The sequence below is a fragment of the Mustela nivalis genome, assembly GCF_964662115.1.
Source record: "Mustela nivalis genome assembly, chromosome: 6".
In the NCBI taxonomy this organism is placed as follows: Eukaryota; Metazoa; Chordata; class Mammalia; order Carnivora; family Mustelidae; genus Mustela; species Mustela nivalis.
Genome location: NC_139025.1, coordinates 64,621,106 through 64,648,398, shown reverse-complemented (window position 1 = coordinate 64,648,398; position 27,293 = coordinate 64,621,106). Strand labels below are relative to the sequence as shown.

Genomic DNA, 27,293 nt, shown 5'->3' with positions numbered 1-27,293 from the left:
TTCTCTACTTAGTTCTTCAAGTTTTATCATCACTTTTGTGGTTTTCCTCATGTAGGTCTTATACAAGTTTGTTGAATTTATACTTAAGTATTTCATTTTGGGGAGTGCTAATGTAAATGGTATCGTGTTTTTAATTTCAAGTTCCACTTGTTCATTGGTATATAAAGGAAGTAACTGACTTTCGTATGTTAACCTTGTGTCCTGCAGCCTTGCTATAATTACTTACTCCAGATTTTAGCCTGTTGACTTAATACATAGAAGATTGTGTCATTTAAAAAAAAAAAAAAAAGATAATTTTTCTTCCCAGTCTTTATGCTTTTGATTTCCTTTTTTTGCTGTATTGCTTTTGCAAGGGTTTCCAAAAATACTGTCGAAAGGCATGGTGAGTGGGGACATCCTTGCCTTGTACCTGATTTTAATGAGAAAGTTCTAGGTTTCTTACTATTAAGTATGATGTTTGCTATAGGTTTCTTTTTTTATAGTCTTTATCATATTAAGGAAGGTCCCCTCTGTTCCTTGTTTGCTGAGAGTTTTTATCATAAATGAGTGTTGGATTCTGTCAGATGTTTTTTTTGTATATTGGTATGATTGTGTGATTTTTCTTTTTTAGGCTAATGATTTAATGGATTGTTTAATTGATTTAATGGTTTTTGAATATTGGACAACCTTGATTACCTGTGATAAAACCCACTTGTTCATAGTATATCATCTTTTTTACACTTTTTAAAAATTCATTTTGCTAATACTTTGCTGAGGATTTTTGCATCTGTGTTCATGAGAGATATTGGTCTGTACTTTTATTTTCTTAAAATATTTTGTCTGGATTTATAAGCTTTTGCCATATGAAAAATTACACGATACTCAGCTTGAAATTGATGGACATTTTACTTTAGCCATTGTTTTAAGACTTAAAATAAGTGGCCTGTTGAACTACCTACTGCTTCATATCAGGGACAGTATATTTTATGTTTCATCTCATGTATATTCTAATACACAGCCCATAGTATGTGTTGTATTAAGGAATATTAAATCCTGGTTCAAATAAATACATACCATAGTAGGGATCCACATGTTCATATCTTTTCTGCATTTATGAAGTACACTTTTAATTAATTTCAATAAGATATAGCTGCCTCATTTAGTGTTCATCTCATTTATGCATATTCTGTCACACATTTGTTTTAGGCTTGGGATACCACATCTAAGAAAATTACTCCCCCACACCACTCCTTCTCTTGATTTCCTTTTTTCCAATAGTGCCAGTTTCTTTTTCCCAGTTAATCTGGGCAAAGGTATTTCATTTATCTGACTACTCTTTCACCCTTTGTGCCCACACAGCATTAATTACTAAGCCTTGACCTTTCTTAGTAGTATTTTTCTTCTGTCTGTTTTTCATTGTCACTACCATATCAAGATCTTTTTAAATCATATTTACACTGTTCCTGCTTTACTGCGTCTATCTAATCCAATTGTCTTCCTAACCCCAAATGCGTCTTCTGCTTAAAAATAGAGTGCTTAAAAGAAGGGAAAAAAAAAATGAATCTGTAGCCTAGGAATTAAGGCTTTTAAAATCCTAATTTTGGTTGCCAGAAACCAAATGCAAAAAGTAACATTTAATTGAAAGGAAATTTATTTCTGGAAGCCAAGAGAATCTGTCCCCAGTGGACTAGAATCAAGGTAGTAGTATCATCTGTTTTTCTGTGTCCTTTTCTCTCTCTAGACTTACCTTGTCTGTTTACACATCCTACATTTTTATGTCTCAGTTTGAATTACATGCTGAGTCCCAATTCCATATTCTCAGAGAATCTGATGAGTATATCATAAGCATACTATAATGACAAGTTTGTTGATTTAGCATTTCCAAATAAATTATTTAATTTTTTAAATAACTGATTAATGTAGGTTGTTTTATTTTGTCTAAATGCACATTGCATTGTGCAGTTTTCTTGAAATAGTATTTTGCCTTAATACTACTGTTTACCCATATACCTCCCTCTGTGGTGTTTACATTTCTGTCAAACAATAAGAATGGATTTTTAAGATTTTATTTCTCTCTTCCCCTCTCTCTACCTATTTATTTTAGAGAGAAAGAGTGTGTGCAAGTAGGGGGGAGGGGCAGAGGGAGAGAGAATGTCAAGCAAACTATGTGCTGAGTGTGGAGCCCACTGCAGGGCTTGATATCATGACCCTGAGATCATGACCTGAGCCGAAACCAAGAGTCCAGGCGCTTAACCAACTGAGCCACCCAGGCGCCCCAACAATGCATTTTTAATTGTGTAACATCTACCTTGAATAGCTTATATACTACCACCAGTGCTTGATTTTTTTCCCCCCTACGTGAGATTTTGAAATTTTTTTTTTGAGGTAAAAATTACATAATATATAATTAACCACTTTAAAGTGTACAATTCAGTAGCATTTAGTATATTCACAGTGTTGTGAAAACATCACTTCTAATTAATTCCAAAATATTTCATCACTCCAGAAGAAATCCTGTACCCATGAAACATGCAGTTACTCCTTATATACATTTTGTTTGTCCACTCATCCAGTGATGGGTCTATGGGTTATTTACATTTTGTGTCTCTTGTGAATAAATAGTGCCTTTATGAAAATCTGTATGTAAGTATTTCTTCAAAAAGCTCCCGCCATGGAGCCCAGTGCGGGTCTGGATCTCACAACCCTGAGATCACGACCTGAACCCAAATCAGAAGCTAAACCCTCAACCTATTAAGTCATCCAGGCACCCCTTGGCCATTTTTTCTTCAGATATTTTCCTTTCCACCTAGGAAAGCCCTTGTGCATATGTTCGTAAACCTGATGGCGTCCCAGAAATAACTTAGGTTTTGTTAATTTTTCTTCATTCCCTCAAACTAGCCAATCTCAACCAGCCAGTCTTTAAGGTCACTATTTCTTCTACCTGCTGATAAAACTCTGCTGATAAAATCTGCTCTTAAACCTGTCTGGTGATTTTTTTTTTTTTTTAAGGATTGATTGATTGATTTGAGAGAGCACCCATGTGAGTGGGAGGAGGGGCAGTGGAGAGAATCTTCAAGCAGACTCCCTGCTGAGCATAGAGCCCAACTTAGGGATCACTACCATGACCCATGAGATCATGACCTGAGCGAAAACCGGGAGTTAGACACCCAACTGACTTACCCAGGTGCCCCTCTGTAGTGAATTTTTCATTTTCTTTATTCTGATTTTGAGATCCAGAGTTTCTCTTTAGTTCTTTATATAATTTTTATCAGTTTATTGATACTCACTATTGTGATCATTCTCCTTGTTCCTTTCAGTTCTTTGTTAATGCATTTTTTTAAACAGTTGATTAAAAGTTTTTGCATAGTGCAAAGACTGGGTTTCCTCATGGACAGTTTCTGTTTATTTTTCTTGTTTCTTGAGTGTACCATTTTGTTTTGTTTCTTTCTCTCTCTTAATATGTTTTTGAAAACATATTTTGGGGTTTTTATTATTGTGGTATCTTTGAAAATTCTCCTTAGCAGGGTTTCTGTTGTTGTTTATTGATTATGTTTGCTAGTTTGGTGACTTTTCTAAACTACTCTTGTAATGTGTGCATTCTTTGTCATTTGTGGCCACTGAAGTCTGTACTCCATTAGCTTAGTGGTTAGCTAGTGTTTTGACAGATTAAATATTTGATGTCATTGGGAAAAGTCCTTTCCAAATCTTTGCAGATTGTATTGGGGCACTCTTTGAACACTTAACCCAAGCCATTTATCACTCACCTGAGCCTTCACTTCCAGGTTGAGCAGAGCCTGTGGTCAGCCTAGAAATGAAAGTTTCTAACCTTGTCAGGCTTTTTCTGAGGGTGTATCTAGCCCTGAGCATGTATGTGGGCTTCTTGATTTCCCAGTATATGTAGGAGCGTGTTAAAAGCCGTAATATGCCACTGTCTCCCTGGCCAACATCTTCCATCATAGGCTTTCCCTCCCATTGCTTGTCCTGACTGTTGTCCCTTGCTCCAAATTGCTACAGCCTGTACTTGTGCCTTTACATGCCAGAGAAGCCACCTTAGCCCTCGGATACTTCATGTTGAGTGAAACACAAGTAAGCCCTTGTGCTTTTTCCATCTGGGAGACAGGTGAAAACCCATCACCACAGTTCTTTGAGAACAAGATTGCTGTTCCCTCTGGCCCTTGAAACCTTTGTCCAGAGCATAGACTGCATCAGTATGGTCATGGCCAATCTGAAATGTAAGGGTATTTCAGTGGTAGATGGACAATTAAAAGCTCCTTTCTTCACCAAGCCTTTTAGTGGTTGTGGCTCTTTTTTTTTTTTTTTTTTTAAACTAGATTTCAGAGTTCTGCAAAAATTTATTCTGACACTTTTTGACCACACATTAGTTGCTTTTCTGGGGGAACCAAGCCCTGAAATTCCTGCCTCCATCCCTTACTGATGCCGTTCCTCATGGAGGTATTTTCCTAATTTATGGGTTATCTCCACACCTTAATTTGTGATCTGTTTTATGATTTAGGATTATTTCAACCTAAAGGTATACAGAAATAGTCTGTAAAACTCTTGTTTGATATCCTATATTAGTAATTCAAACAGACCATTTTGAGATACTAAGAACCTTGTACAGCACAAGGGTTAGGCACTTTTCTAATAAAAGAAAAAAGAGGATACTTGGTTAAAATTTCTAAATTTTTATATTTAGTTTTTGAGTGTTAGAATAGATCTCTAATGTCTTTATTATTTGGAGGCCCACAATAGATTCCTTGGGTGATTTAAGTCCTGGTAAAACTTTGATAGTTCACATCTAGGTAAGTGAGTTGGGGATGTTTTTTATTTGTTTATTTATTTTACATCCTTTAATTATTAGTGAATGGAAGGCAAAATTTTTAGTACATATGATTAAGTACCTTAAAATTTTCACTTAGCAAGAAATAATAAATGCTCATCACTATGTCAGTGGTTGTCAACCTCAGCATTATTGACATTTTGGGCCATTTAATTCTTTATGAGAGGGACAGTCTAGGATATAATTTAATTTAGGTGCATTGCATTTAATGTTCATGTCTTTTTAAACCCCTTTAATTCAAAAGAATTTATGAAATTATCATCAGACTTCTAGCCACTAGTTTTAGTCTTCATTGATTTTTAAAATCTCTATTATTTCTCCTGTGTTAATGGTTGACATTTCGCCATACAGATGAACTCTTCTTTCTCTTCAATTTGAGTTTGTGTGGTATTTCCTAGTTACTAGATTTGAATTATGCTTTTTTGTTAGAAATACCACCAGGATGATATGTCTTTTTAAGTACATCATCTGTTGAGACAGAATGTCAGTGTGTCCCAATATAGGTGATACTGATTTTGATTATTTGGTGCTGTATCTACCAGACTTCATCACTGAAGTTAAAACTTTTTTAATTTTTTGTTTTTTATTGATACAGATTTATTCATTCTTTACTATACTCAATTGAGCTATAATCCATTAATGTTTTTATGTATTTTGATAATTCAGATCATTGCAGCTTAGTCTCTCTCCTTCATGGCTTCTGTGTCCTTTGAAGATATGTCCCCATAGTTCATTAAGTAGTTTTCCGTTTTCTGGCACAGGATGTAACCAGCCAGGATTGGCTTGTGCTTTTCCTGATTCAGCTTTGGAATTAGCCTTTGTTTCAGATTGCTCAGATTTGTTCTGGTGGAGAATGGTATTTAGAAACCACTATTAGGGCTGCTTATGGACCATTTTAGCAAAAAAGCTAGGAAAGCTTAGAAATACACTTGTGTATGTATCTGTACTTATTTCTGTAGCAGTGTTTTAAAAACCCTAATTTTTAATTTCCTTCTCCAACAATGAGAATCCTTGCTCCTTTTGTTCTCCACATATTTATTCATTTGCTGAAGTCTGGAATGTGCAAAAAGTATACATTACACTCTAGATTTAAAACCTGCTGAGCAGGGGCGCCTAGGTGGCGCAGTGGGTTAAAGCCTCTGCCTTTGGCTCAGGTCATGATCTCAGGGTCCTGGGATCAAGCCCCACATCAGGCTCTCTGCTCAGCAGGGAGCCTGCTTCTTCCTCTCTCTCTGCCTGCCTCTCTGCCTACTTGTGATCTCTGTCTGTCAAATAAATAAATAAAAATCTTTAAAAAAACAAAACAAAACCTACTAAGCAGAGTTCCATAAGTGCTCGCAGTTTTAATTTTTTAAGGTCCAGTTACATAGAGTGAAGTGCACCAAACTTATTGGTACACTTAGATTGAGTTGAGACAAATACCCCTGTTTGATCTATACATACCTGTCAAGAGACAACATTTTCTTTGTCCTTTATGTCTCTTCCAATTAGTTTTCCAACTACCCACAATAACCTTCTGATTCCCCTGTCCCCCACTTCTAGGTAAGTATTACCTGTTTTAGAACTTGATATAAATGGAATCATACAAAATAAATTCCTTTGTGTATGGTTTCTTTCATTCATTACAGAATAATTCATGTTGATTATGTCAGTAAAATTTTGTAACATTTAAAAAATACAACTTTAGCCCATGAAACTTTTGTCATTGGATTTTTGCTCCCTTTTACATTCATGGATTTCTGAATATTACCTTTTTTCCTCCAGCATGAAAAATACTTTGTTCTTTCCTGTTGTGTTTTCTTTGTAAACACTAAGGTAATTCTAATAACTAGGTGGAAAAGTAGAAGGAATTAATAATACATTATCCCATGCAAAAGCTGTGACATTGGTCAAGGAATATTTCAAATAATCTACTTTTTCATTCTTTTTTTTTTTTTTCTGTTTGTTTCTTGTTTTTTTGTTACTCCTGTGATCATAAGAGTACAGTGCCTTATCAAATTGAGTTTCTTTTAGAAGTGCTTTGAGGAACTTGATGAAACGTAGAAAATAGCTATAGACTTTTGACCAGTGACATATAAATGTTAGATCTTTGTTAACTTTCCACAAGTCTCTGAGGTTTTTCTTTTTTCCTTCTTTCTCCCTCCCCCCTTCTTCAGTATAATTTCTTCAACTGTTTAGATTCTGTAATTTCAGTTGATTTTTCAAGGTCATTCATTCATTACTCTCTCATCTCCATTCTGGTTCTATTATTTCTTAGTTTAAAAATTTCCAGTTCTTACGTTATTTCTGGTTTTTTTGTTTTTTTTTTGCTAAAACTTATTTTTTTTTATTTCTAGTGTGCTTATGATTGCTTATTGAAATATTTAATGATAGCTACTTTAAAATTCTTGTCAGTTCATTCCATAACTGATGCCTTTGTGTTGGTGTCTGTTAAATTGTCTTTCCTTATTCATGTTGAAATTTCGTTTGTGGTATGATGAATGAAGTTAGCTTTATTGTTTTTTCCCAGACATTTTGGAGATTATGCTACGAGATTTTGGATCTTCTGTTTTAGCAGGCCTCTTCTGACACTGCACCAGCAGGGAAGGAGAGCTGCTTCATTACTTCAAGTTAGGATTGGAAGTCCAGATGCCCTACTTGGTCTCCATGGGGCTCTACTGACACTGCCGTGGTGGGGAGGGTAATTTCCCTCTTACCTAAGGGTCTAGTCTCCATTCACCCTTATTTGACATTCCAGAAAGGGGAAGACGAGGGGTCCCTTTCTTGCTGCTGGGCAGAAGTGGAATTCTAATCTCGCTGTTTGGTCACAACTGATGTCTTTGGTTAGAGAAGGGCAGTTAACAATTAAAAAAAAAAGTTTTGTTTTACTTTCTTTTTGTTTGTTTTGTTTTGCTAAGTCTACACCTTTCAGTAGAGAAAGCAGGTTTTTCTGGTTGTGGTTGCTTTTCTGTCACTTTCTTTTTTTTCTTTTTTTGCCTGTGCTTAGTGGTAGTTCTGGGTTGCAGGCTTCTGTTGCCCAGTCCAGTATAAGACAAAAAGAAAACTCGGAGAACTCCTTGTCCTATTGTTCTCCAAGTTCCAGAGTCATTAGTTAGGTCACCTTCTCTCTACCAGTCTTTTGACTTTCTGTTCATTGTGCTCAGGAATTTTAGCTGTAGTTGGTGGAAGAAATAAGGAGAAACTCTGTTTCTCATTTTGCATGGAACCTGGGTGTCTTAAATTATTAAACAGAAAAAATAGTTCATTGAGATTTAAAGAGAGATGCTTTAAAAAAATTTAATTCTTAACAGTAGTTTACCACCATGTTTTTGTAAGTCACTAAGATGTACATAAGCTTAACTATATTCTTTGTTGTAGATAAGTATGTATGTGTAAAAGCTTGTGTATTTCTTTATTCTTTTAGGATTATGTACTGAAGGACTCTACCGTGTTAGTGGAAACAAAACTGATCAAGACAATATTCAAAAGCAGTTTGACCAAGGTATAGTATATAAAATAAAATCATTTTTAAAATTATTTTCCTTATTGAAATTTCATGGTGGGAAGATTGATTTTCTAAGGTTATGGGATTTTGAGGGGTAAGGATTTTAAAACAGGATTAGAAGTATGTGGGGCACCTGGGTGGATCAGTGGTTAAGTGTCTGCCTTCGGCTCAGGTCATGATCCCAGAGTCCTGAGATCGAGCCCATCAGGCTCCCTGGTAGTGGAAGCCTGTTTCTGCCGCTCTCACTCCCCCTGCTTGTGTTCCCTCTCTCACTGTGTGTCTCTCTATCAAATAAATAAATAAAATCTTTTTTTAAAAAAAAAGGGGGGTAAGAAGTATGTGATAGAATAAATACCATAGTCAGAAATAGAAGAACTATAAAGATCCATTACCAGAATTAGAAAAGCAGTAAATTGACTTATGAGATACCAGCATCTTTGTATATCAGAGATATACTTAAAGATGTAGTTGACATTTTTTTCATGCTATAGGGCGTTAGCCATTAGGAATAAAAGCAAAACAATTCTCTACTCAAAGCAAATTCTTTAAGAAATCAAAGTTTTAAATAGGAAAAATGAAAACAGCATTATGGAGAAAAAGGAGTGGATATTTTTATAATCGTAGAGTAGGGAAAGGCCTAAATTTGATATGAAGCCCAGAAAGCATAGACAAGATAATAAGTTGGACTACCTAAAAATGTAAGGATTCTATGTGAGATGATGGATAAAACATAAAATCAGGAGACAAACTATAAACTTGAACAAGGTATAGAATATTACCTAGGCTAGATTAAACAGTTCACATCAGAAGAAAGTGACCAGCCAAGTGTATGAAAATATGCTTTGTCTCTGATTTATAGATACAAAATTAAAACAAAAAGATTTGGTTTTGATTTATTATTTCTGAAAAAGATTGTTGAAAGAGTGTAGACAAGCAGGTATGTTGACTTTTGAGAAGTAGTTCATGTGTATCTATTAAAATTCATATTATCTTTGCTAGAAAAATTGCACTTAAAATATTTATGTTACCAAAGTCTTAGTTTAAGCTTACCAAGATATACTTGAAAGGTCATTTATTGCAGCATTGCCTGAAATTTTTTTAAAAGGAGGAGGGGCCCTGTCCACTGGGCTTATGAGTAGAATATTAGATACCCATGTAAAATGTAGATTAGTATGTGTTTTCATTACTTTAAAAGTATATTGTATATATAGTACGTAATTTTAAAAAAATATTTTGTTGGATAAACTGGACTTTATAATATCAAATTTGTGCATTTTCACTTAACAATAATGAAGGAGCAGGTAGTGGTCAATACTAGGGCCTCTTGAATTAGATTTCCTGTTTTGTTTTCTGGTTCTGCCACTCACTGTCTTTGGGCCATAGGAAAGTTAATTTTTCTAAATCCTAACTTTATCATATTTAGAATGGGAGTTATTTAGAGGAACTATGATGAATAATGAGATAATGAAGAGTTTTCTATACAACCATATTAAATACTCTTCAGGTAGCTGTTGTTACAGAGAATGTAGACTAAGAAAATAAGATTTATTATATAAAAGTATTTATCATAGTATCTGTAATGCTTTTAAATAAAATCCAAATGTTCAGTAATAAAATATTATATGTATTGTTAGATCTGGGAGAATATTTTGGGGTCATTAAAACTAGGGCAAAAGGCCAGTAATGGGTTAAGGATTATATATAGGTTCTTGGTACTGTTTTTTCACTTTTCAGTTATATTACAATTAAATGTTACCTAGCATACACAGAAAAGTTTTTAAAAGTTGCCTGTAGGGACGCCTGGGTGGCTCAGTTGGTTAAGCAGCTGCCTTCGGCTCAGGTCATGATCCCAGCGTCCTGGGATCGAGTCCCACATCGGGCTCCTTGCTCCGCAGGGAGCCTGCTTCTCCCTCTGACTCTGCCTTCCACTCTGTCTGCCTGTGCTCACTTTCGCTCGCGCTCTCTCTCTGACAAATAAATAAAATCTTAAAAAAAAAAAAAAAAAGTTGCCTGTAAAATTTTAATAATCTTAGGTAATGCCTTAAAAATGAAATCCAGTATAAAATGTATTTATGATTTTGCTGGTTGTTTTATTTTTTTAATGAGTAGAAAAGGGCTGAAAGGAAATATGCTAAAATAAAGTATAAACAGTGATTATCTCTAGGTGATGTGGTAATTTTTTCTCTTGTTAGTCTGTGTTTATACATTTTCCATCATAAGTATCCATTGTACTTATAAAAGGGAAATATTGATTCTTTTAACAGCAAATTAACCTTATAATACACCTTTAGTATGTTCCATTCTTGTCTTTTAAGTCAGAATTTCATTGATAAATGTTGAAATTAAAATATTTCATTTAAAAAATTAACATAAGCCAGAAGGTATAAACTCAGATTTATGTGCTTAATTCCTATCTTTTGTCTTTCAGTTTTCTTATTACCTTTTTAAATAGCTTATGTAAACAAAACATTTTAAAAGATAGATGTTAGTGAAAGCTAATATTTTCAACATACTTATAAGCCTAACAGCATTTTTTGTTGTAATAGAAGATGCTTCTTGCTTGGTTCTCTCTTCCCTTATGTCAGGCAAACTTACTAGAAGAGTGGGGGAGGAGGGATGAATCAGCCTGTAAAGAAACATGGCTGATGAGAAGATTCTAAAATCTCTGGATCTACAAATACCTGTTTAGCTTATTTCTCTTATAATATATTAAAAATTTATTTTATAAAAAAGAATTTATTTTATAAATTTAAATTTTTGTCTTGTAGATCATAATATCAGTCTAGTATCAATGGAAGTAACAGTAAATGCTGTAGCTGGAGCTCTTAAAGCTTTCTTTGCAGATCTGCCAGACCCTTTAATTCCATATTCTCTTCATCCAGAGTTACTGGAAGCAGCAAGTAAGTCATAAGCCTCCTTTTTTTGGAGAGGGATGATGATGGCCGGTGTTATATATTATATATTGATTGCTATGTGTTAAAATCAGTCATGCACTAGAATGTGTAGCAAATAAAATGTTAACTTACAAGACTCTTTTTAAAATTTATTTTCCTCCAAGTAAACAAAATCAACCTGTGGGAGGTGTAGGGGGTGTTCCCCAGGAATATTTAATTTTAGCTGGTCTCTCAAGTGACTCAGTGCTTCTAGAAGTTTGAAGATCATTTTATTAGAAATTTGAGATTTGCATTTTTGCAAACTAAGAGGCTTTGTAAGAATTAAATGAACTTTTCAAATGAATGTATCTATAATGTATTTCAGTAAAATTTTAACATATGTATGGTGTGTACATGTGTGTATTTAAATTTTTTAAAGTCAAATTAACTTTGGCCTCTTGTCTTCATTTTTTGAAAAAGATAGGAAGATAGGTACTTACTGTCTGTCTCTTAGACCCTCTCTGACTAGCTTTATTTGGAGAAAGGCTGTTGTAGTAAATGATGAAGTATTTAGCAGGTTCTTTAGAATATTTTGGTTTTGTTTACCTATCCTAATGTGCTTCAGAAAGATTGTTCATTGTCTTTTACAATAAGCAAAGCAGAAAGCTTTATCAAATATTTTAAATGTGTAAGTTTCAACAGATTTCTCTCTACTTTAACTTTACAGAAATCCCAGATAAAACAGAACGTCTTCATGCATTGAAAGAAATTGTTAAGAAATTTCATCCTGTAAACTATGATGTATTTAGATATGTAATAACACATCTAAACAGGTATTTTCTATTTTTTGTTTTTGCAAATACACTATAAATTTCAAACTTTAAACTTTATAAATATAAGAGAAAAGGCAAACTAAACATACAGTTCAGTTTTGTTTCTATTTTTTCTGGATTTTTAAAACAGATTTTTCACCTACTTGTTTAAAGAAAGACATATGACTTTTTTAGTACATTTAATGATTATGAATAGTATAATAGATACATCTTCCTGTTTTTTTATTACTGTTATTTTTTAACACTTCTCTTCTGTAGATTCTTGGAATTATAGGTATGAAAGGACTCTTAACCAAATCAGCCTCATTTGAAGTTGGAAGAATTGAGGTTTTTAGTCAGATGTAATGGAAATTTCTTTCTTCTAAAACTAACTTACTTTCTGAGGGAAAGTTACATGCTCAGAGGGAAATTGTATGCTCAGTGTCACATAGTAAGTGACACATCTTATAAGTAGAATCTAAGTCTTTTTTTTGAATCTAAGTCTTATTAAGATATTTCATTTGCTTTTTGTATCACACTGTGTTGCTTTTGAATATTTTGCCTGTTTTGTTTGGATATAGCCCACAAGGTGGTATTTCATGAGACATTTAAATTCATATTATAATCTACCCTGTTAACCTGAAGTGCAGGATACTAATCCTGTATTAAAAACCTTAAGTATGTTAAGCTTCAAGTTTATTCTTTTTTCTAAAATGATACTACTCACAATGCCATTTCTTAAGTGAAAGACAATATTGAATAATAGCTTAAAGCTCCAACTGTTGAGTCAAACAGGCCTGGTTTTGAAATATTTTTATTAGTTCTTTGACCTTAGGCAGATTACTTACCTTGTGTAAGTCTTCATTTTCTTAACCATAAAAATGAGAAAAATAACACCTCACAAAGTTGTCCTTGGGACTACATAGAATTATTAGTATTCATGATAATATTTTCAAAAGTCCATTCTTCATAATATTTTCTGTTGACACTTCAGTGAACTGAAGTTTGGGTGTTTGGGTTTTTTTGTTTGTTCTTAATAAACCTCAATGCTATTTGTTTTTAATAACATCAGTGTTAAATAAAACCCAAGTACATATCAGTTTCTACGTCTTAGAATATTAACCAATGTTTAAGGTTTTATTGTTGCAGTCAATGTAGTATAAAATTATACTAACATTCCTGGTAATTGTTCTCTGAAGTCTCTGTCCTTGAGAAAATACCAGCATAAAAATTACCATACAAGTGGTTCTTGATATAATAACATGTATACATGGTACTGTCAGAGACCTTACCCGATATGGAGTGTAAGGATGATTTGTGAAGATAACTATTGTCTGGCCAGATTAGAATGCTGAAGTAAGAATTGGACTCTTCCTTTGATCTCGTCAGAATGATCTTTCTATAAATATCTCTTCCCATTGAATAACATCCTATATCCTAAAGAAAAAACTCTCTTAAGTGGTCTGGTTCTACCTCTTCAGTTACACCTTCTTTCCATAAATTTCCCCCATGCACACATCAGGTAACTGTACTAAGCTAATAGTGCTTAATCAAAAGTATTTGTTTACACCTGTCTGTCATTACATCTTAATGTCACTGCCTTGGTCCTCAAACCAGCAGCATCACCTCAGAACTTGTTAGGAATGCAAATTATTATGTCTCCCCTCAGACATAATTATCAGTCTGTTTTAACAAGCCTTCCAGGAGGTTCTGATACACACTTAAGTTGAGAACCACTGTTTTGACGGAATTCCCTTTCCTTCTACCATTTTACCAGTTGCCCTTCACTCTTAACTCACACATCAAACATTATCTCTTCAAAGAAGCCTTCCCTGGCCACCCTCATCTCTTATTTGGTACCTTTCTTTTATAATTTTTGACCCTGCGGTTAGACCTGATGTCCGTACTCTAATTTCTCTCAACTTTAAGGTTTTTTCTTTTTTTCAGAATCTATACTTGACTGCTGCACAGAAACACCTGACTGGGCCCACTATATTTTAATAAGAAGTTAATTTTATTCTAAATATTCTAACTTTGTCTCTTAACAAATAGTAATAATTTTTACCATAGAACACATTTTTAAGACACATATTTTACCTCAGATGAGCAATTCTTTGGTTGGGGAGAGGGGATTCTTTGGTTTATATTTTAAAAGTTTTGATGTGCAAATTTAATTACGAGATTTTTTTTCACTACCTTGCATAGTGGGCTGTGTCTTTATGTGTGGAATAAGAAGGTCAGATAAAAATACTAAGATTCTTTCCCAATTTAATAATTTTGAGTTAAAAATTCAAGATTTGCCTCTTAAGTTTGTTTATTACAGATAATGGTAGAAGTGCTTGCTCACATATTTAAAGAACTAGATGTAAATTTTAATAATGTATGATCATTTGTAAATTATTATTAAATCCTAAGAATTTTAAGGTGGAATGTATTTCTGTGAACTATTGTCTTCCAAATTAAATTTGTAGCAAGGTAAAATATTTAATGATTGGAAAAATTCTTTTTTGCAATACTAGAAACTAATTTTGTTTTTAAGTTAAAAAGCCTCTTGGAGCATTGTAATAGAGTCATTTTTCTAGAGTTTGGTTTTTCCAAGGTTCAAAGGGATGGCATACCATACTTTGTCTCTTCATCTCTCATAATAGTCAAGGAATTTGTATATACAATTAGAATTTTCTGTTTCTGTTGCCAGAAACTCATTAAAATTATCACGTTTTCTTTTACTATGAGAAAAAGGTTGGGTTTTTCCCCCCACACACAAATTAAGGAGGCTTCTATAAGTCTAAAACCCCTATGTACAACCTTTTTATAAAGACTGTCTTTGGTTTTCATAAGGAATCAATTTTATTGCTGTCTCCTGATTCTGGAATTTAGTTTAACATCTTAGAATATACAAGAAGAAAAATGGTTTAAATTTGAAGTTAGGATAAAAGATTTTAAAACTATATCATCTGAGATCTACAATACTTAAGTTGTCATGAATTTATATTGGTTTCTAACTGTTTTTTCCTGTCATAATTTCAGGGTTAGTCAGCAAAATAAAATCAACCTAATGACGGCAGACAACTTATCCATCTGTTTTTGGCCAACATTGATGAGACCTGATTTTGAAAATCGAGAGTTTCTGTCTACCACTAAGATCCATCAATCTGTTGTTGAAACATTCATTCAGCAGTGTCAGTTTTTCTTTTATAATGGAGAAATTGTAGAAACTGTGAACACTGTGGCTCCTCCACCACCTTCAAACCCAGGACAGTTGGTGGAACCAATGGTACCGCTTCAGTTGCCACCACCCTTGCAACCTCAGCTGATTCAACCACAGTTACAGACAGATCCTCTTGGTATTATATAAGTAGGTATTGATTGCAGACAGCCTGAAATTGACAAAAAGCAAAACTAAGCATGCATGTTTCAGGGTTCAGTAGTATACTTGATTTTTCTTACAGGTAATTCACATTCAAAATGATGAAACATTTTCTCTTTGAACTGTATGGTATTCCTTATTCACTTACATTACAAATCTAAGACCATGGATAAGCATGACTGGAGAGGTTTAATTTTTATAAACAAAAATAGCTATAAAATACAAAGCTGCTGTTGCATGCAACCTTATTGCAATCAGTATATCATTCCTGTGGCATTTTCTGTCACATTATATTGTGAATAAATTTTTCTATAGAAATTAAATGATTTAAAAACTCACATATATGAAACACTTAATGCTTTTCAGCCTGCTTTATGGCTGATTTTGTTATTTGATGTGTTAATTTGGGCAGCTGAATTTACATTTTAGCAATCTGTGTAGATAACTAAAAGCCCAGTTAAGTATTTTATAATTTCAGGCTACTTATGCCATGCTTGGGATGTTGTTTGAAAGAAAGAAAAATACACTTAACATTTCTGCTCCTTCATCTTCTAAGTAAACCTGTGGATAATTTGATGAGGGGTAAACAAAGATACTTCTTGTACACACATACCAAGGACATACTTGTGGCTAAAGTGGGTTGATAATGTTGTGCAAAGGATAGTTGTCACCAACTCATTTCTTTATGGTCCATAATGACATAAACATCTTGTATACTGTTAATTCTGTAAACAGATGCATGTTCAAAAGATCTATGATGGTCTTATAATCTTAATCTAATATATTTTAGATATTTTAATTTTTTCCCTCTTGGGAAATACGTTTAGTATAGTGTAGAAAATACTTCATGACATTTTCATATAAGGGTTATATAACTTTTCGTACATAAACATGAAATTTGTTGTAGAAAATTCTTTAAACCAAACATTTTAATCTAGGACTTCAATTTAATCTGTTCCTTGAATCTATTTTTATGTGGCCCTTAAAAACATATCCAAAAATCCATTGCTAATATAGCAATAAAAATACTTTGGGTACTGACAACCTCTTTGAAGTGTGTATATATAAAATTGCAAACTTGTATTCTTATTCTTTTCTGTGATATGTTGTACTAAAATCAAAATGCTTTTGCACCATTTTTTAAAACAGTTTTTTCTTTTGACGTTGGTACCAGATTTGCTGTAAATTACTGCTGCTTTGGGGGTTAAACATTTTGTTAGCAAAGAAAAAACCAGAACACTAAATTATGGATAAAAATTTCAGAATAGGTGGCATAGGTAAATATTTTTAGACTTTATTCAGAATTCATTTATTATCAAACGTTCCATTTTTTTTCTGGAAAGGAAAAAAAATGGTGTGTTCTTCATTGTTCAATTACATTTTTCTGTAGGAAGAGGAAATTCTTTGGTCCATATTGTAAACCTCATTCATACTGCAATTTTAAGGTTGTCTTATGTGTATTATAGTAAATAGATGATTTTTGAGATTCAAGGCTCCTAAGAGTTTGATTTGCTCATTGTTCCCTAAAATAAATACTGTCTTTCCCAACGGTTATGTCCTAGGTATTGTACTTCTAATTTCAACTTCAGAATCAAAATGTCAACCTGAACCAGGCTGCTGTTGAAGTACATGTATATTATAAATTATCTTATTTGTGTTATACTCTTATGTGTTATTATCTTTTCTAAGAAAACAAAGTCCCTATTATTCCTATTGCAAAGCACACAGGAATTAAGAAAGTACAGTAATTTTTAAAAAGAAAAATCCGGTAAATGTAGTATTCTTAACTTGTTCTATATTACTTAATAACCTATTGTCTATATAGCTTTAATTTATAGCTGTCAGTTTAACATTGGCATGTCTGGCAAAGAAAATTAAACTTTAAGAGTTTTATAAACTGTTTCTAGGTTGCTAAAGAATTTATTTTTCTACTATATATGGTATAGACAAAGCTCAAAACTATGTACAGGAAAAAAAGCCTGACTATTTCTTTTAGAAGTAGGCTGAAAAAAGAATTTCAGAACTGTTCTTGTCTTCAGTTCATTCGGTCACAACTTTGCTATTGTAATATGTGAATCCCAGTTTATTTAAGCTATTCTCTTTTATACTGTGTTAATTTAACTTTCATGTACATTTAGTACCATTTTTGTTATTAAAACTAGCATTTACCATATTCCACTACCTTACACCTTCCCCAAAACTTATCTCTGCTTTTCTATGCGTTCTATAATTGATTTGAAAACCTTCGGTAGGGGTCATTTAAAATTCTGCATTTGGTTCAGTTAACCTGTAGGTTACAGTTAATTGAAAATTAAAGTACAGTTTAAAGCTCAGTCTGTTACACTGAATTGATTGCGTTTGTTTTTGCCAAGGGCTTAGATGTTTTTAAATATTAGAAAAATAATTCTAAGAACAGAATAATATAATTAAACTTTTTTTCTGGTAAGTTACTGGAAGGTTTCACTGTTTAGGGACATAATGTATATGAGACTTAAAGGATGAATATTAGGTAGTCTCATAATTATGGGTAAATATTAAGGCATTATATTTTACAATTTTAAATAAAATTCCATCTACACACATGTTGCCATTGTTTCATTTAAGCTTTAGTGCTTATAGTTATTACAGTATTATACTTAACAGTGTCTAGATTAGCAAAATAAAGAAGCATAGTGGTACTTCTTTTCAAATTTTTAGTAGATATATTGGGAGACAAATTCTATTCAACAGACACTAGGATATACAATTGATTTTAGAACAAAGTTCTAGGCATAATACATTTCCATTTGAAATAGTATTTGTTTAGTAGTGCTTTTTTCCCCCTAAAATTTACTATATATATACTGTAGGTAACAGCAATCTAACTTAGCCAAAAAGCAGCTTTTATTTTCCATACTGTGTGTAAATAATGTAGACCTTTTTTTTTCTTTTGGTGATACTGGAATTTAATTTCTAATATCTCTTAGATAAAAACAAAGGGAACAATTGGAATACGAATTTAGGCCTTAGCGTCCATGGTGATTTTTAGTTTTTTATACAGTAATGTGATGCTATTTGTCAACTGAATATAAATATATATATATATATATAATTTTTAAAAGTCAGAAGTGCTTTGTTTCTTTGTTTATAATTAATGTAATTTTGTGCTTCACCCACAGGATGCTGCAGTAAATTAAATATCAGTGAAGCTTCTTCTGTGTAAAGAATGCTATGAATAAAACATTAAGAAGCTGTGTAATTTTAAGTTATAGTTGCCTCTAATTTTACCATTTCATTGGTAAAAAGTTTTTTTGGGGGGGGTGCGTAAAATAGGAAAATAAAAATAAATTTGTCAATATGATGAGAGTTTTATTAGGGAGGTATATTACTGAGTTTTTACTGTACCGTGAGTGGAGATCCAAAGTTCGTTTTGGATATATACATACTGATGGAGATTCACTTTTTAAAAATGTTCAGGAAAAGATGGATTGCTCAGATTTCTCACTCAGCTGTTACATGTTACAGCTGTTACATGTTACAGCTGTTATATGTTACAGCTAGACATTCTTTTGAGCCACTGGAAATCTTTTTTGAAGCCCATTCTAGTTTATTAGCAGAGCTGCTAACACTGAAGAATATACTTTTGTTTTCTCTTCATGGATTGTGAGTATTAAGCCCAGTATTGTGGATGTATGCTCTCAGATTCTATGGATCTGGTAAAGTTTTTTTGACTTTAGTCTTTGTGTTTGTCTTGAATTCAGTCATTTTAATTAATTACTTCAATTTTTAGGCTGAACACTTTCTCATCTGGGTCAGTGCTTTATAGGTCTTGCTTAATTTTTTATTGTATTTGAACTCTTGGAATTCTAAGCAGCCTTTCCAATTTATCAAATATCTGGAAATAAAATTTTCTAAGATTTAATAGGGGAAAGAATTACTCTTTTAAACTGATTTCTCATGGTAACGTCTGTGTGTAGTTGAACAGACTGTTTACAGGCATTAATATCTCATACCCAGCATCTAGCTATTAGATATGCAGGTACCATGATCATCTTAAAGTAGTTAAAATCTAATTGTTGAACTTTGGACAAAACATTCACTGTTAAAGTTGAATCTTAGCATCCTTCGACCCTGATTCCATTTACCCCCCCCCCCACCTCATACTAGTTTTATTTCTTTGTGGCTAGGTGGGTCTAGGTGGGGGGATCCATAGTTCTCATATCATTTAAATCTTAACGTATTTAATACTAGTCTTACAGAAATCTTTCAGGCAATAGGAACGATATTGAAAAGCTAATCAGTGTAGTCAAAGTTAAGATTTTGATTGCTAAGTTAATATATAAAATTATAAGCCTTAAAATGAATACAGTGCTAGCAGTTCAGGTTTAGTCATTTTACTGAAAGTTTAAGACTTGCATTATATACACACTGAGTAATTGTCATGGAATTTGTGGAAATCGCGTTTGTATATTCCCTCAATATAGATTTTCTGTTCAATTTTATTTGCCTCACGTGGTAAAAATTACGAACAATTTAATAATACTTCTCCTGAAAGTTTACGTTATTTTTAGTTAAGATTCTATTAGTGTTGTGACCTATTTTTTCAGATTTATTTCTATTCTGTATTAAATCTTACTTCAGTACAGGTGATAGAGGCTTAACAATTGACCTGTTTATTCATTGCTTCACTAAACCATCCAAGTTACTTGTAATTAGGTATTGTACTCACAAGATCATTTTCTTGTGGCCTTGAACTGAAGGTTTTGTCCTAATCATTTAATGTGTTTTAAGTGCTTGCCAATTTTTAAAAGATCTTAACCATTTTAAATTTGGAGTTCTCAGTTTTCTTTCTCTTCTCTAGATTTTTCGTATTTCATTTTATTCAAATAAATGTCTTTTTAGTTCATTAAAGCCACCTTATATTTAATAATCTAAAATAAGTAAGATCAGAAGCCATCTATACTATCCTTGCTGTTATTTGTATAGGACTTAGGTTATTTTAAGAGTGTAGGTGAAAAGATTTAAAAAATAACAAAACCCAAGCTGTCTGAAAGAACATAACTTTTAGATACCCTCTCAAATTTACTTCTTGGAAATTCATTTTCAGGTTTTTCATCTTTGTTGGTGCTCAGAGGTATAATTGCTAAATGCTTTTGGTTTATAGAGAGAAACCATTATCAGGGATGTCTTTTTCAAATACAAACTAAAATGCTCTATTCAATTCTTTAGTTACAAAATGATGGTTATGGGGCACCAGTCTGGCTCAGTCAGTGAAGCATGTGACTCTTGATTTTAGGGTTGTGAGTTCAAGCCCCACATTGGGTGTAGAAATTACTTAATAAATTTTTTTTTTAATGGAAGTTGTAAGTTACTTAAAAATCCATTTATAATAATAATTTTCATGGTGTAGATCAAGGTGAGCAAACTTTCTGTCGAAGAGCAGATGGTAGGTATTTCAGTCTTAGCAGGCCATATGATCTCAGTTCTATTGTTGTAGTGCTAAAAGAGCCATAAACAATACAGAAAAATAAAGGAACATGACTATGTTCTGGTAAAACTGTGTCTACAGAAAATATGGAGCAGACTGACTGAAATTGCCCCATAGACCAGATGATCCCTGGCATAGATTGTTAGTAAAATCCAATCTTCCAAGTTTCCAGTTATATGTAGTAATTTATGATAGATTAACTCCAAATAATATAGGCTGAAGTAATATTTTACAGAGGGTGGTGATAATTGTCCTCTATTTTAGCACCCTTTATTCCCAAAGGGAATTACCTTTTTTAGTTGTAATAAAGTAAATGAGCTATGTGGAATAGTTCTTTAAAAGATCATAGTAAGTTATTGAAGTGTTAAATTCGGTGTTTTAAGATTGGTGATATAATTGTATATTATCAGAATTAAGTTTCTTCCACAGTTTTCTTTCTTTTTTCTTCTTCTCTTTTCTTTTCTTTTCTCTTTTCTTTTCTTTTCTTTTCTTTTCTTTTCTTTTCTTTTCTTTTCTTTTCTTTTCTTTTCTTTTCTTTTCTTTTCTTTTCTTTTCTTTTCTTTCCTTCCTTCCTTCCTTCCTTCCTTCCTTTCTTTTTTAAATTGAGGCTGTGAGCAGGGGAGGGACAGAGGGAGAGAATTCCAAGCAGGTTCCATGCCCGGAGCAAGGCCCAATGCAAGGCTCAGTCCCATGACTCAAATTATGAACCGAAACCAAGAGTTGGACGCTTAAGCAACCCAGGCATGCCCCGCCTTCTTAAAGATGAAGTAACATTTTTTTTTAAGATTTACTTATTTTTAGCTTGACAAGGGAGAGTGGCAGAGGGAGAAGAGAATCTCAACCAGACTCCCCACTGAGCACAGAACCACAGGGCTCAATCCTGAGATCATGACCTGAGCTGAAATCAAGAGCTAGATGCCTGACCACCTGACCCACCCAGGTGCTCCTTACAGTAGTATTTTTAGTGGTGGTAATTGCGTCTCTACACACTATACATTAATCATGAGCATACATTAAATACTTCAGTAGATTGTAATGTTACTGAAATAGTTAATATTTTTAAACAACTAGCCAAAAATGCCAGTATCGTGTCCATAATGGATCTGGAAGTATGTGACCACTATTTAATGGATGATCTCTTCAAAATGTAAGTTTCTGCTTCTGAATCTTTTCGCTATTTTTAATCTATTTAAATGCCATATGAGGTGTAAAAAAGATTCAGACAAATTCAAGCAAGTTCCTCCAACTAAGAATAACGTTAAAAGTTTTCAGAATGTGCTGGCTTTTGAGTATTCTTCTGTTTATAGCCATGGTTTCCAAGTCTCAGAATCACTAGTCGAAACTATTTAAGCTATCCGGAAGTCATCCGACTATACAAATCTCTGAGGTGCAAGAATAAGAGATTTATCCCCAGTTATGTGCTTACATGTATTCCATCTGGGGAAGATTAAATGGAATTTCTGGAAGAAAAAGTTCGTATGAGAACGGTTCATTGCATAGAAAAAGCCTTGGCATTCAAATTTAAACTTAACTTTGTGTCAATATGTAGACTTAATAGTTACAACTTTATGGCTGTAAGTTGTCATAAACTAGTCAAAACTGAGTATTTTAATGGCAAAGATCTGAGCGTATTATTAAGGAAGCTTTTACTGTTATCAAAAAATTCAGCTGATTAGTCTTCTCCCTCCTTAACTCTTTGTGAATTAAAAGGTTCTGTCCAGGGTGCCTGGGTGGCTCAGTTGGTTATGCTACTGCCTTCAGCTCGGGTCATGATCCCAGGGTCCAAGGATCAAGCCCCGCATCAGACTCCCTGCTCTGTGGGGAGCCTGCTTCTCTCCCTCTGCCTGCTACCCCCCCCACACACACACACACACTTGTGCTCGCTCTCTCTCAAATAAATAAATCTTAAAAAAAAAAAAAAGATTCCATCAAAGAGGAAACTGATAGTCAAAGGAATTGGAGGATATGGAGTAATTTGCATTGCAGAATGTGTGTGTGTGTGTGTGTGTGTTTTGTTTTGTTTCAAGATTTCTTATTTGACAGCAAGAGAGGGAACACAAGCAGGGGGAATGGGAGAGGGAAAAGCAGTCCTCCCACTGGGCAGGGAGCCCAATGCGTTGCTTGATAGCAGGACTCTCAGGTCAAGATCTGAGCCAAAGGCAGATGCTTAGCCACCCAGGCACCCCAGAATGTATTCATTCTTGTAAATTTATACATTCTGAATTTTCCAAAGTCACAATTTTAATTTTTCTACCACTTTTAATTATTTGTCTTAGAAAAAAACACTAGATTTCCAGTTTTTCTCATGAGAGGATATAGCTCACTTAAGGTCAACAAAACACCATCTATTAAGCAGGATAATTTTCAAAAGCCATACTTCAAAGTATGTGATGTGGAGGGAGGATGTACATGACTCAATCCCATAAAGGGGAGAATTATTCAGAGGTTAGTGGAAGATCACAAACTCTTTTACACTCTAGTTTACTTTGTAGAAGCTGGGCTTAGTCTGGGCATCAGGATTTGGCCCAGGCAAAGGGCCATGTTAGGGAGAGAAACCAGCTATGCTTTTACTGATTGCATAGAACAGGAATGACAAAATTGGAAGGTTTGAAAGCCTTAAAAGAATAGCCAGTTTTTTTTTTTACCAAGGTTTTTGTTAAATGTGAAATTTGGGCTAAAAAGCTAAGCTGAAAAATTCTGAAAGGTAAAACTATTTGTTGCAGTCTTTCAAGGCCGAGGAAACAAAAGTCCATCCGGCTTCTCAACCAAAAATTTCTCTAGGCTTATACTCTAGGCATAGGGATGAGTTTGGGCTAAATCTAACCAAAAGTCTGCCTAACAAAGCCAAGGGGAACTCTTTTTCAAGAGGAATAAACAGTCTTGGAACCTCTGCAGTTCTTTATACACAATATCCAGCATACAGTTCAAAGATTACTAGGTATGTGAAGCAACAAAATTATATGACAAGAGGGGAAAGAAATGTACACTTGTATCCAAATTATATTGTGTAGAACTATGACTTTTTAAGTAATTGTGATTTAAAGTGAAAGAAAATAGGGTTGACATGAAATAATGAAATTTTTCGTCAAGGAATGATTTTTGTTTGAAAGAACCTCTAGAACTCAAAAGTCAAGAACTTCCTACATCAGGGACCCCTGGGTGGCTCAGTCTATTGAGTATCTGACTTGATCTTGGCTTTGGTCTTGATCTCAGGGCTGTGGGTTCAGGCCCCACAGAGGGTTCCACACTGGGTATGGAGCCTACTTAAAAACGGGGGCAAAGAACTCCCTAGAGGAGATAACAGATAGTGTGCACCAGAAGAAAAAAAAAAAAAAATAAGAAGACTGGATTTTCACTGCACATTATCAATCAGGATATGTTCAAAATGTTTGACATAATTTGGAGTGGTAGGGGGAGAGGAGAGTAATTAGAGCAGAAACAATGCTTGAGGTTATGGCTAGAAAGCAGTTTTGCAAAAATGATGAAAACCCATAGATTAAAGTTCATCCAATACCAGTCAAGCAGAACTAAATGTTTAAAACTATTAGGTACCCATGGCAAAGTGGTGAAAATCCAAGATGGGCCTTATTTTTAAAGCTGCTAGAGAAAAGTCACATTACCTTCAGTGGATAATCAATAAGACTGACAGTTGATATCTCAATAGAAATGATCGAGGACAGAAGAAAATGGAATGACATCTTTAAAATGCTGGCAGTATGGGGAGGAGGGGGAGCAGGATCTGCCAAAGAAAATGTACTTGTGGAGTACATACAGCTGTAGACCATCATCACCAGTAGGCCTTCAATAAAAGCTAAGGAAAGCAGAAGTAGTCCTCAGGGAGTTTACTGTTACCATTGAGATTTCCAACTATAGTTCCTGAAAGACTCATTACAAATCAAGCTCCCTCTAAAACCTACAAGGTTTTTAGGTTTTGGTGTCTCAGAACCTGAGAGCTCAGTCCCGAGATTAATCCAGCTCTTCTAGCAACTCTGATTGGAACTTAAAGACAGCTGAACCTCTTTAAGACCCCTGTGAAAAATAAAAATATAGGCCTATACCCTCAGGGATATAGGTAGGGATAAAGTAGGAAAGACCTTGCCCACCAATGATTACTTTGATTCCTTTGAAGAATTCATATAAAAGAATTACATGTGTACAGAATGTGAGCAGGTCTCCATTCAGAAGCCATTTGCACATCAGACCATTTGTTTTGGAAAGAAACATGGTACCTGGGAAATTGAAGTCACACAATGGTTGAATATTTGCGACCATTCAGAACTAAAATCTTACGCATGCATTTAAAATGTAGAGATTTACCAAAAGATGACATATCTTTGAACACTGTAATGCTCACACTGGAGAGAAACCCATGAATGTACTGAAATTTGGAAAGGTCTTTACCTGTTAAGTCTTGGTTACACTTAAGAAAATTCGCACTGGCAAGAAGCCATTTGAATGCAATGACTGGAAGAGCCTTCACCCGGAAGTCAGAACTCTGTGTACATCAGAATTTCATACTGAAGAGAAACTGTATTACGTACTGAGTTTGGCAAGTCCATCAAACTCAAGTTAAACTGGCTTACTAAGTGATAGCCAGCTCCCAAGATGGCCCCTGAGGCCCTGGTATCTGGTGTTTGCATATTTGTATGATCCCCTACATTCTACCAAGATTGGTTTTCTGTGACCAGTAGCACAGCAGAAGGGATGATATGTTATGTCCAAGACTAAGTTACAAAGGACTATGGTATCCCCTCTATATGATGAATGAATTTGGAAGCTGATTCTTCTGCCCCCAGCTGACACCTTGAGTGAAACCTTAAAAGATAACCAGAACTAGATCTATGAAACTAAGCTTCCCCCAGATTCTTGACCCTTGGGAGTATAAGTGTTTTAAGCTGCAGCGTTTTGTGGGTAATTTACACAGCAAAAGATAGAACTAACAGCTGCAGATAGAAGTTCATAGTGGGAGATATTTTATGAATGCATGGTGTGTTTTCTTCATTTCCAAGTCACAATGCCAAGTGTATCAGAAAATTCACAGAGTGAAACCATATATATGTAGTGAGTAGGAAAACACTAATTGCTCAAGTAAATTTCAGTATCAGAAAATGAGTGGAAAAACTTTACAAAATAAGAGCATCTTCATGGAGAAATCTTATTTTAAATACATGTCAGAGAATGCACTATGTAGTAACTTCTCTAGAAAATACCACAGCAGCATCAGCAGATTGACAAAGTAGAAAAGGTGCGTGGGGAGGGGGGAGTGTAAGGCCTTCCCCAACAGATTGATATGACCATAGTACCTGAGTCACTATTGGTGCACTTACTGGGGAGAGGCCTTGGCATGAGTTTGCAGTATATATCAGAATTCATAAATGAAAGAAAATCTATAAAGTGAGAAAGCTGCTCACAGAATAAGCTGAAATTGCACATTACAGATTCTATGCAGCTCAGAAATAATATGGATATATTTGTGAGAAAAATTCTGAGGAGAGCATCTAAGAATGTGTTGAGCAAAGGGCATCTTACTGCACTTAGTAATTCATAGGAAAAACTTGCTAGTTTGATATATTAGCATGTGGACTGGCAAACTTTATGAAGTGTCAGATGGTAAATATATTTTTTAATTGAAATATAGTTGACAACTGTGTTATATTAGGAGATGGTAAATTTTTTAGGCTTTGCAGCCCAGAAGGCCAAAAGCAAGGATATTTTAAAGACAATTAGGAAAAAACAAATGTCCATAAATAAAAATTTAAAATGTCATTATGTTACAAATTAATCATTTCTAAATAAAGGTTAGGTGGAAATTCCACAATCATGTGGTTAAATAAATTTCCTTTGGAAATCCATAAAGGTCCAAAAACTGCTAGACTTTTAATGTGGGCTTGGAAAATACATCTGATACAGATTTGGAATTGGCATTTTTTTATTTTAATTTCTGATAGTATAGAAGATGTATAAAGCATCTTGAGATTTGCTTGTGATTCAATCAATATTAATTATCATGAAATGAGCATTGCAGCGTAGATTTTGCAAGTTACCTACTTTGCCTTGTAATTTTAGGTTGAATTCATTGAGAAACTTCAAGTCAGCAACAATGAGGTAATTTTGAAAACAATTCAGTGTTCAGCAATGGTGGTTGGGGTAGGTCCTCTCATCCAGAAAAATTTCAAGTCCTGGCCCTGACCTCAAAAAATTACAATCAAACTTTATCAGTGCTAAGAAATTGAATTGCCATGTGGAAGGGCAAATCAGGGCATGTGGCTGCTTCTGACAAATTCATGATATTTACAATGGATACGTGTGTAAATATTGATGAAGTCAAGCACTGGTTTAATAACATGATAGTTTCAAATATTTTCTGTAAAGGACCTTTAAATAATATAATGAATAACCACAGATTTGAAGCCTTAATGTTGCAAAAGCTTGATCAATTTGTCTAATAAATCTTTCTATTTTACACCTATG

The 27,293-nt window shown here is 33.9% G+C and overlaps 1 protein-coding gene across 6 annotated transcripts in view; it reads left to right on the top strand.

Annotated features, from left to right (window-relative positions):
• The window catches only part of ARHGAP5 (Rho GTPase activating protein 5), a 75,145-nt gene extending 56,546 nt beyond the window's left edge, over window positions 1–18,599 (top strand). For 4 of the 6 annotated variants that reach the window (XM_082737916.1, XM_082737915.1, XM_082737919.1 and 1 more), the window contains exons 4-7: window positions 8,223–8,300; window positions 11,072–11,203; window positions 11,904–12,009; window positions 15,016–18,599. In XM_082737916.1, the coding sequence (XP_082594042.1) occupies window positions 8,223–8,300; window positions 11,072–11,203; window positions 11,904–12,009; window positions 15,016–15,343 (644 nt within the window). In that variant the 3' untranslated portion in view covers window positions 15,344–18,599. The remainder of the gene's footprint in view (window positions 1–8,222; window positions 8,301–11,071; window positions 11,204–11,903; window positions 12,010–15,015) is intronic. The other 2 variants (XM_082737918.1, XM_082737917.1) reach the window with 1 other exon arrangement.
• The last annotated feature ends 8,694 nt before the right edge of the window (window positions 18,600–27,293 follow it).